Source organism: Nothoprocta perdicaria, unplaced genomic scaffold (assembly GCF_003342845.1).
Source record: "Nothoprocta perdicaria isolate Ctin4 unplaced genomic scaffold, notPer1 scaffold_84, whole genome shotgun sequence".
In the NCBI taxonomy this organism is placed as follows: Eukaryota; Metazoa; Chordata; class Aves; order Tinamiformes; family Tinamidae; genus Nothoprocta; species Nothoprocta perdicaria.
This window is the reverse complement of record NW_020456132.1, coordinates 124,979-136,373: the sequence shown is the minus strand read 5'-3', so window position 1 is coordinate 136,373 and position 11,395 is coordinate 124,979. Positions and strand designations below refer to the sequence as shown.

Below are 11,395 nucleotides of genomic sequence, written 5' to 3'. Positions count from 1 at the left end.
AGTGTGATTACAGACTGGAAACAGATTTTTGTTGATATTATGAAATCAGGTTGTATGGTTAGCATTTCTGATGTTCTTGCTGTCTAATGTGACTTCAACCCACAGAGCCTATATTCACCAGTACACTAAATATGGAATTGAAGAGGACGACTTCCTGGACAGCTTCACAGCTCTGGAACAGGTTATCTCCAGTTACACCACTCTGTGATTTTTTTTTTTTTTTTTTTTTTTTAAATTCTCACCCTGAAACTTTACTGGGATTTGCAGTTAGCTCCTACCTGTCATCCTCATTAACAGCTCCAAGGAAACTAGGACAGTTTCCAATTCATGTACCTTATTGACTACATTACCTGCAGCACGTCTAGATTCAACAGAGATATTCATCTTGCTCAGGGATGGGGAGGTGCTGGGAACACAGCGGAGCGGCTGGATAAGGGGATGAGCACGGAGAGGAGCCTGCCTGCATAGAGCATCCCACGCACACAGATCCAAGGAAAAGCAGCTTTCCAAATTTCAGGAGACAGCAACGGGGCATTAGTGCTATTGTTAGCACAGCTTCATTTCAAATCTTTTGTTCTCTTTCAGAATAAGGCATCAGACAAGTCTGAGCAAATATTAAAAGGGCAAGATAGGCAGATAAGAAGCTTCCTTGAGATGTGAAGCATGGATGTCAACACATCATCAATGTATTTGGCTTTCTAAGCGTGTTCTTGGTCTGTGTCCCGTGTTTCCGAGCGCGCCCAGGTGCTCGTTTGCTCCCACGTGCATCCGTCCCAGGAGGGCGTCCTGCCGGCTGCAGCTCAGCGCTCTGGAGAGGCTGCAAGAAGGGACCTGGGTGGTGGGGCAGTGCACCCAAGTGCTCTGACAAACCACCCCGAGTGCCCCCCTTGTTACCTAAACTCTGACGGTCACCAAGTAGCACAGAGACATTCAAGTTGTCAGATCCTGCTTTTATGCTTATTTACATGTCTACATCTTACTACTAGAGTTTTGAATAATTTATTTTTTAAAGTTCATATGAAACCAGAATGTATAGCGGTTTTCATAATTCTGAGCAGTTTGTGACTTAAATATTGTGGGGTAACCGAGAAGCTTGAAGTAAAACAATTTGTCCAGCTCAAGACAAATACATAGTGTAGCTTTTTTTTTTTCCCTCCCCCTATGTTATTTGGGGGAAAAAAAATAAATAAAACCCTTAATACTAACCTAAATACTAACTAAAAATTAATTACAAAATACACTAAAACACATTTCAACTATTTCTATTAAAACAATAGATGGAATTATGAGAGCTGACTCAGAACTATGTTACAGAAATACACATTTCTGTAGGCTGCAGCAATACTAGTCCCGTCTTCTCACAGAAATCAAATAGGACTTGTACTGCAGCAGTTGTCCTGCCAGCTGCACCAGTGCAAACTTCCTTTTTCACCATTTCAGAGCACCCTGATTTGGTGCATAGCCCAGGTAAAAATTTCATTCCAGTTGTGCTTGTGAAAATTTCTACAATGCGCACAGAGAAAAGAATTCTCTCTGGAGATTTACACACTCCTTGGCCTACTGAGACTTCTGCTTAAGCTAGCTATGAGCCATTTACAATTTTTTGACCTCATTTAATACTGACCACATTTCTTTCTTGTCTACTGCTGTTATTCATCACAAGTTAAGTCCTCTGGGGTGGAAGTCACCTCCTTGCTGCCCATCGCTGCCCCTCACAGGCACTGTGGGCACAGCTGGGCACGCCGAGCTTCATACACATCAGCTCTGTGGGCTTGCCCAGCTTCACAGAATCCCAGACTGGTTGAGGTTGGCAGGGACCTCTAGGGATCATCCAGTCCAACCCCCTGCTCCAGCAGGGACACCCAGAGCACGGGGCACCCGGTCACATCCAGGCGGGTTGGGAAGATCTGCAGAGCAGGAGCCTCCGCAGCCTCCCTGGGCAGCCTGGGCCAGGGCTCGCGCACCCTCACAGTGCAGAAGCTCTTCCTCACATGCAGATGGAGCTGCCTCTGTGTCAACTTGTCCCCACTGCCCCTTGTCCTGTCACTGGCCACCCCCAAGAAGAGTTTGGCCCCTTCCTCCCTACATCGTCCCCTTAGGTACTTACACACATTGACCAGATCCCCTCTCAGCCTTCTCTTCTCCAGGCTGAACAGGCCCCGCTCGCTCAGTCTCTCCTGAGATGCTCCACTCCATCATCTCTGTCGCTGTCCGCTGGCCCCTGTCCAGAAGCTCCCCAGCCCTCTCATCCTGGGGAGCCCAGAACCGCACTCCTCCTGCAGCTGGGCAGTTTTACTGATGCCCTCAGTCAGCAGCAGAAGCCGAGCTGGCTGTGACTGATGGGATGCTCTGCTGAGTGCCCACCACTACCACTCTAATGGCAATAAACAGCCATCACGTTTACCGTGAAATGACAACAGAATTGATGTCATTTCTCCTCAGTGTAGTATATTTTTTTCTTCCAGAGATAGGGCATGCTACCTGACAGCAAACATTTGTCTAGAGGTCGTATTTTTCTTTCACTGCTGTTAAATTAATAAAATGTTCTGTTCTATTTCTTGTTGAAAGGAATGTGATGCAAGACCACGCAACTACAGTAGGAAAGTAATCTATAAACGCTGCATTGCAAAAGATGTTTGTTATTTATTTAACACTCTTCCTAAGGCTTCTGGGTTTCTACCGCAAACCCTCAAAATTCAGATAAATGACAGGCCCCAAATAATTTGACAGGCAAATATTTGTCATTTGCAACAAGCTCTTTAAGAAAAAAGGAGCAAAGCTGCTTGATTATTGACTTTCCTTAATCACTGCCCATTCTTAATTTACTATATCCTTCAATGAATCCTTCCAGATTCGTACAAAAATCTAGACATTAACTAGGGTGAAAAACTAATTATAAAACCTAAGATACGGTTCTCTGAAGCAGCAGTATGTCATTCAGAATTACTGTCTCAAATTACTTCTCTATCAAAGTGAAATATATATACACCTCATGCCCCTTGTCACCATTGCCAGCAACAGAACTTCCCTGAAGGTTTCCAGTGGGAAATAAAACAGGCTGCCTGACTGACAAAAGCAAGAGAGGAACACTGCTTTTCCAACTCAAAAAGCCAAAGCCAGCACAAGCAGCAACTTTTGCTGAAAAGCAAAACACACTTGTCTTATCATCTGGGAATGCAAGGGGGAAACTTTGATTAACAAATTGGGGATGGTGTCAGTGAGTCACACTGACTTACAAAGGCAGCTGACAGCTGCCCTAGGAGGCATGGAGACTGCGCTCTGCCAAGTCATTGTTTCAGGCGTTCCCCACTCAACCCATATGTGCCCCCCCCCCCTTTTTTTTTCCTCCTTCCTAAAAGGACTTTGTTCTAACCTTTTGTACTTTCACATTTGGCTTTCATATTGTTTTCCCAATTATCTCTGAAACTATCAATCCCTAAATTTAACCACTTTCTTCCAGGATCTTCCTTTCCTCCTCCCTTCATCTCTGAACTGGCGAGTAATGAGGTTTATGCTCCTCTGGTTTTAGTTTTATCTATTTCATTAAGAATTTTCGTAAGAAAAATCTTCAGTTGTTTGCTTGATCCATGCCTCTACCTAGTGTATGGCCAGCGTGTTTCTGACAGTTCTGCTTGCATAGTAGATGATGTCTCAAAAGCACAGCTGAGTTCACACGGTTCAGGCAGGTGGCAGCTTTTCTCCAAAGAGGAATATCTGGAAATAGTTTACATGCCTCCACTGCACTCTTTTCTCTCGGCTCTTTCTAGAGGTGAGAATGCAATGTAGGTGGACATAGGTTATCTTGCCTATGAGACCAAATAAGCAAGTTTCAGCAAAGGCTTTCTCCAATTCAGCCATAGGATAAATACGTTGCTTGTAGCTACAGGGCTCATGGAAAACACAACCAACAGGAACAACCCGCAGAACAATGAAAGCTTGAATGCAGCGTGATGGATGGCATGCACACATGCATGAAATATTCTCAAATAAAAGAAAAATCAGAGAATGCTGAATGCCTGCAGAAAACCATATACTAACAGAAAAAAAATAATAAAACAGAATTAATCTTTGGAGGACAAAAAAAGCCAAAGTGGAGGGAGACCTTAGCAGTTCACAGGCTGCTTTCCACAGCCACTTGCTAACTAGCATCCAACTCTCAGTATGCTATAATGAGGCAGATAAACCATGCTATCATCTAAAACAACAGAGGTCAAAACCCTCAAAAATAGACAGAGAAAGAGACTTCTTCAACATTAAATCAGTCATCCCTTACCTCCCCCATAGGGCTAGTCTCAATATGAAGAGCCACATTTAAGAATGTCTCTGCCTTCCCAGATGTAAACTGCAGATTGTGCCCAAGACAGTTGTCCAAAGCCAGGACACCTTCCCGTCTGGATACTGCAGCTACAGGTGTTGAGGCTGCCAGCTTTATTAACGATGCCATTAAAAAAATAAGTTACTAAAGAACAGGTGCAGATTAAGTAAAACAGCTCTCGCCAAGATGCTGTTTGCTAGTTGCCTGGAACTACTGCCATCTTCATCTTGCTTGGCTTTGGCTTCCATCAGGAAGCAGATTGCCCTAGGTCACTTCCACCTCTGCAGAAAGGTCCAAAGAGACCTTTGCACAAGTGCATGATGCAGCAACTGCAAACAACAACGTCCCGTTGTTCCCTCCAGTATAACCATGGCGTTTTCATACAATATGTCACTTAAGAAAAGTCCTCCAATGTATGCACGTGCTTGTGGACAAGCATGTTTACTCTGCGCTTCCATCTCTCAAGTTACATCTCACCTTGAAGCCATGAAGATTATTTGATTATTTGCAGAGGGCCCAGAAGGAACGCTCACGGCGTTCAAGGTTTTGCTGCCACAGGCAGCTCCTGCATTGACACAAGAGTGGCTGGTGACTCTTCAATTAGATAGGTTACTGCCTTGTACTGGATTATTTGCTGGGATTCTCTAACCTCTTCGGGAATAACACATTCATGTTATATAAAGCACAAAAGAAGATTTCAAAGGCAATCTATTAAGAATTCTCGCTTTACTACATGAGTTTCACAGCTCTATGTATGGAATTCAGCACAGATTTGCAAAAGCATTTCAGTTTATGAAGTCAGTCCAAAGTGGTAACAGCCATCAAAATGAAGTCTCATCAGCAGCTTGCAAAATATTCTAACGATGCACTCAAAAGTACTAATTTTCACAGTTAAGCTGTCAGCAAGAAAGAAAATAGGAATATAAGAAATAAGAAAATTGGGTGGTCACAAGAAAACAGATCAAGAAGTTACTTTGGTCTTACCTCTTATTTGGTGCTGTGATAGTAGCTGGAGTTTGACATCCCTCCTCCTCGAATGGCATGAACAGCTGTTGGAGAAGATGCTGGGTAATGACCAGGGCGGATGGGCTTGGCTGTGAAATAAAAGGGAGAAACCAAACAAAACAGTTATCTTTCAAAGAAAATTTGCACCTCACCTTCTCCTCTAATGGAGATTTTGGATGGCTGATATCAGGGGCACAAGGACCCATTTGGTGATCAGTCATACACTTCCTACCTCCTGTTCCCTCCAGGAACTAATTATATCTTTCCAGGAGAAGCTGAGAAAGACACTGATGGCTTTCCAGAAGAGAAAGCAAAGGAAATGAAACACTGTGCACCACTTAGTTCTAACTGGGGCTTTAAGGTGTTGGTATCACAGAATCCCAGAATGGTTGAGGTTGGAAGGGACCTCTAGAAATCACCCAGTCCAACCCCATGCTCCAGCAGGGACACCGAGAGCACGGGGCACCCAGTCATATCCAGTCAAGTCTGGAAGATCTCCAGAGAAGGAGACTCCACCACCTGTCTGAGTATGAAAGCATCACCATCCCAGTATTAACTTTTCAACTTCTCAGTATGAAAGTATCACCATCCAAAACATTATTATTCTCCATCCAATCATTTTAAAAACTGCAACCTGAAAAACTCTGCTTTAAACACTGATGATACACCCACACTCAGCTTGCAACTGCAGTCATGATCAAGCACTGAGTTGTAAAAGAAAACATAATTACACAGTCCAAAACAAAGCACCAGGAGCAAGCACGAAGAGATACGAGGGCCAGAAAGGCAAGAAAGGAAAGAACAGCTGAACAAGAGCATGTGGTGGGGTTGGGGGAAAGAATAAAGGAGCAACTGATTTGAAGAGACAAGTTTTCAGGTCATTAGAAGGGCACACAGGACCCATTATGCCATTTATTCACGAAGTTAAATAGCAGAGGGACTTCAAACTTCAGCTGGGGCATATTACATTAAAAAATTAAGTCTTTGAAGATTTTTGTACATCCGAGAACGACATCCAGTGGTTTGCCCTGAACCCCTGCTTTCAAAGAGCCCTTCATGTAAAAAAATGAGCAAACAAGCCAACCGTGAAGCGTGAGAGCAACTAATAACCCTTTAGCTCCATGTCCTTACCAATCTGAGCCGAGTGCGCTCTCCGTGCCATGTTTTTGGCTCTCACAGCCTCCTTAATGCGATCTACCTCCTGCTGGTAGCGCTTGCGGTCGCGCATCGCGTTCTCCTTGGCCTCCTTCAGTGCACTCTCCAGGGCCTTAACTCTCTCTGCCGTAGCTCTAAGGCGTTTCTCCAGCTTAGGAAGCTCACAACGAAGATCTGCATTATCACGAACCAGCTGCGCAAAACGAACATCAAAAAGAGCCCGTGAGAAATGGTGAGAAAGCCCTCTTACAATAGCAGATTGCTATTCCTTTCCACACTGTGACACTCTATAGGCATTTACGACAAGTGAAAGAATACGTGTGGGTGTATTTATATACATTTTGCAGAGATTTCCAGTGGTTATGGCATGCTTGCCACCCTGTTCCCTAAAAACCAGAAACTTTGTGCCTCTCAAATATCACCAAGAATTATTTTATTTCTATGGAAATACCTTTAAGGCTTGTAGCTACAAATGTGTTTATGCTCATAAACAATCCTGAATTTCTGAATCTCCTAGATTAAATTGGAAGCTAAACAAAATCTACCAGTTATCAAAATAACAGTAACTTTAGTTCAACAGTAGTCAAAAAGAAAGACTCATTTTTGATAAATTTAAAATCCTCCTGAAAACAGAGAACCATTTGGAAAAACCCAGTACAATCCATATTGAACCGATGATACTGCTACTAAAAGGTAGGAGGTAACTTTTCCAAGGAAGTGATTATCTCTTTTCTGAGGTGTAGGGAAGGAAGTGGTTTAGCTACCTTATTAATAATGCAGTGGAACAACTGCACATAACAACATTCACACACTGTTTGACAACTAAAGTGTTTTACATCTGCTAGTCAGGCTGCGCATTGGGGGGGAAGACAAGAGGGAAAAAAATAAAAAAGGCAGAAATGAAGCTAAAAAAAAACTGTCACAGGATGCTGATCATGGAAATGTTGAACACTTCTCATCCTGCTTTTATCTCAAATCATACCTATTTGGTAGAACATCATATTCAGATCAAGTCTGACATCTTTTTATCATCTAAATGTCTTATGAGCCATAGCCTTCTAATTGCTTTTCAGTAAATACATACTAGTGAGAGCTATAAAAGCACATATCCAGGAGAAAAAAAGGTTAGGAAGATAAAAGCATGAATTGAGTGGGGGGGAAAAAAAAAACAGGAAGAGGAAAAACATTATTAGTAAGTCTTGTTTTCCAAATTCAGAAAGAAGGTTTTCGAACCATCTGTTCTTCAATTATATGAAAATACTGAACCTTAATGGACACTTGCCACAGTCTGGCAGTGCTTGCTTTTTTGTCACATCTACAGCAGTAAATAAAGCAAAACTTGGAGACTGCTGTATCTTGCTAATAACAATTTCACAAATCTGTAAGGGACAACATTATGTCCCTATTCAAAAATGAAATCAGAAGCTTTTTTTTTTTTTTTTTTTTTTAACTACTTCATCCACTGCATCAGAGAATATGAGACCCAGCTCAAAAATATCACCAATCTTAATATTAACTTATTAACATCATAAATATTGACACACAAAGGGGGAGGGGATTTACTTGCTGAAATCTAGCTGCATCTAATGAAGTGTCACACAGATATAATAGGCAGGCAGGAGGTTCCTGACCCTACAGCCACAGTGCCTCCTCACCATGCATGCCCTCCGCCTCCCACCTGCTGGGGCACTATGAAAGACAAAAGACTCTCTAAAATTTTAGAGAAAACTGCAACTCAAAATAAAACAGGGGATGAGGATGAGGAGAAGAACATGCCTGGAAGAGGTCAACCTTGGTGCTCCTGGAGGCTACCAGCCCTTACATATTTCTCTATTTCCTATATTCTGCTGACTGCTCTACTGATATCAGCTCCTATGGTGCCCCTAAGCTGCTTTAGACCAAGGGTCTAAGCTGGGGATATTACAATGCACCTAAACCCACTAATACAGCATTTTGTTCTGTATCCTTACACTAAAGAGGTTAGTGCATTGCACCAACACATTGACAGTTGTCAAAGCTGCCAGAACCCCTTTTCCTAGAGAAAAAGACAAGAGTAATTTAATGCATTCATGTGAGGTAGGGGTAACGCGAAGAGCACCACCGACACCAACTCTGAAGACTAGGAATTTTAGCTGAGAACTGGAGGTGCCATTTCCTCAGACAATAACTACAAGTCCCCTTCAGGGATTATCCTCTTGAACATATAAAAATAGGGATTAAAATAAAAAGTAATTTGTCATGCTACAGAAGAATGATACAGTAAATGATGCCGCTGCAGCTGAATTTTCAGAAGCAATCATCATTAAAAACAAAAAGGCACGATGGTTTCCCATTTAACAGTACATACGCACAAAAAGGAAGCAAGTGGAGCCCCTACCTGTTTGTGAACCTTTGTAAGTTGTTCCAGATTGTTCTCAAGAAAGGAAATTTTCTGCTTCTGCGCAGCACTTCCACCCCCATCGTCACTGTCAAGTTCAACACTCTGCAAACACAGATACAGAATTAAGTAAAGCCATGTGGAAACACAGCTAAAAGCTCACACATTTTGTAATTTTAAGTTTCCCAAAGGCAGGAAAGTTTTCCAGAACATCCAGTTAAAGAAAATTTATTTTACCTGTTGATTTTGTATTTCAAGAGCTGCATTCCCTCTAGACAGAAATTATTTTTTTTTAACAGAATAATCATGTGGAGATGTTGGATAGGAAAATCATAGATTTTCTAACTGCAGATCACTGAAAGTTGCAGTGTGAGTTTCTAGAGCATGTTTCATGATTTCTGGCATATTCATTATACCATCTCTGAGAATTCAGTAAACTGAACTGAATTGGGTAAGGCAATTTCTCTTAATTCATAAGGCTTTTCCTTAGCAAATTAGGACCAAATAAGAGCTAAGCCTGGGTAAACTGTCTTAATTTTATTACTCACTATTACTGAAGAAGCATCTCATTTTGCACAACATGCGCTAAAGGCTTCCAGAAAATCATGAGAAGAGGGCAAAAAGGCATAAAACCCAGACTCAAACTAATATGTACTGTTAAAATGAAGTTCAAGTGACATTCAAACTTACTTTTTTAACTCGAGTGGTGAGGTCTTGAACAAACAGTTTGCGCAGATTGTGGAGGGTCTGAAGTTCTCTTGCCTGGAATTAATGTAGGAAAAAAAATCTCACAAACAATAAGGCATAGCAGATGTTCCGGGGTAAAAAATGCTCTTCAGACTAGAGTAGATATTATGACTTTACTGTGGTTTACTTATAGAATTGTATGTGCACGTACATGTCTGTCTTATGTGTACGCATTGGCCTCTACAGTTAACGAGGTTATAGAAAAGTTGCTATAACTGCAGACCCGAATTACAAGCTCAAACATGAGGCAGACTGTTCACCTTCCCTAAACCATAAGAAATTATGGGAGCAAAACAGCGTCTTCTATATTGTGCTTTCTTTGAATGCTACACTTCCACATCTGCAGAACGGTCAGTCATCCACAGGAAAGGAAACTGCTGGGTCAAAGGGTTCCCTTGAACCCCGCATTGAATGGAAGCATCTTCCTCAAATTTGTAAGAGCAACCTCAGCTCTTCTATTTTGTTCTTATCTGCTCACATACAGGAACTTAAATCAATCATTTGATAAGCAGCAGCAGGGCTATAAGCTTTTTAACTTCTTTTTTTTTATTTTTATCTCTCAAAAGGAAGACTGATCCAAAGAGACACAGTATCGCAATAGGAACCTCTGGGAAGTTTCCTTCATGGTGAACAAAATGGTGAACAAAATGCATTCTAAGCACAATTTATTTAAGCTTATTTATTTCCAAAGGTTTCTGTTCTGAGCAGACATCCTGGGGCCATTCCATGCAGGCAGAGCTGCAGCCTCCCAGAGCGTGCAGGTTCAGGCGCACTGTCCAAGCGGATCTCCAAAGCCCAGGTCCCTTCCATAGGCTCCCGATTTTACTTCTGGATAGGGATCCAAGGCTAGGTCCCTTCCACCCCAGCCCAGCGGTGCGAGGAGGACAGGTCAAAGCAACGATCACCACTTCAGCCCCACAGGAACTATTCTTCCTCCTGCCCTCCCCACAAGGATAATCCAAAGGACAGAGCTCCTACACAGGAGGCTGATGCCTCCCTATACAAACGTGCTGGTAGACCTCCTATTGTCTAGGACTGCACATGTTATGTTCGAGTTTTCCTATAATTATTAAATACTAACAAAGTGAATAAAATTTTGAATAGAAGGCACTATAAAGACATTTAAAAGTTCTTTTTAAAAAAATCTGTTTTTCTGCAAACTGTCTCACACTGCCTAGCTCTGATTTCCAGCAGCCTTATATTCAATGCATAAGGGGAAAAAGAAAAAAAGAAAAAAAAAAAAAGAAAAAGGGTGTTTCAGACACATAAGGTGTGCGAGCAGCTCAAGAACACCTTCAGAAAGGCAGTTAAATCTTTCCGGACAGGAATTTTTATTTAAATAGGGCTTATTTCTAGGGGAGCCAACAACAACCAAAGCTGATAGGACCAGGACTGCCCAGCTTCAGAATAAAAATGATCCAAATTTTCAAAGTGTTGAGCTCCTAATGACCCTGAGGCCCCTATAACCTTAGATTTTTTGAAGTATCACACACAGGAAAAAAGGCTGTTCTTGAGTTCAAAAGGATATTATTTTGCATATTTAATCAATATGTCTTATAGTAATAGATAGTTATTTAAAAATGAAGTTCTATTAATAAGAATTAAGGTTTAACGATAACTTTTCTTCTCATACTAATGAAGTAAATGTAGATACTGGACATAATTCACCAATAAATTTTCAGCTTGCTCTAAGCTAACACTGACAGCTCAATTTCTGACTCAAGTTTTCCCATATGACAGGAAATTCATAAGGGACAGAAAAAAAAACAATTTATGCAGTTGTTTCCCCCCCCCCC

The 11,395-nt window shown here is 41.8% G+C and overlaps 1 protein-coding gene across 2 annotated transcripts in view; it reads right to left on the bottom strand.

The window, feature by feature from the left end:
- The window catches only part of KIF5C (kinesin family member 5C), a 69,685-nt gene that overhangs the window by 4,363 nt on the left and 53,927 nt on the right, over nt 1-11,395 (bottom strand). The window contains exons 22-26 of one of the 2 annotated variants that reach the window (XM_026052154.1): nt 9,543-9,614; nt 8,853-8,957; nt 6,452-6,668; nt 5,300-5,409; nt 4,998-5,211 (exon numbers count right to left, since the gene is read on the bottom strand). In XM_026052154.1, coding sequence (XP_025907939.1) covers nt 5,303-5,409; nt 6,452-6,668; nt 8,853-8,957; nt 9,543-9,614 — 501 coding nt within the window. In that variant the 3' untranslated portion in view covers nt 4,998-5,211; nt 5,300-5,302. Of the gene's footprint in view, nt 1-4,997; nt 5,212-5,299; nt 5,410-6,451; nt 6,669-8,852; nt 8,958-9,542; nt 9,615-11,395 lie in introns of those variants that run through there. The other variant, XM_026052153.1, reaches the window with a different exon arrangement.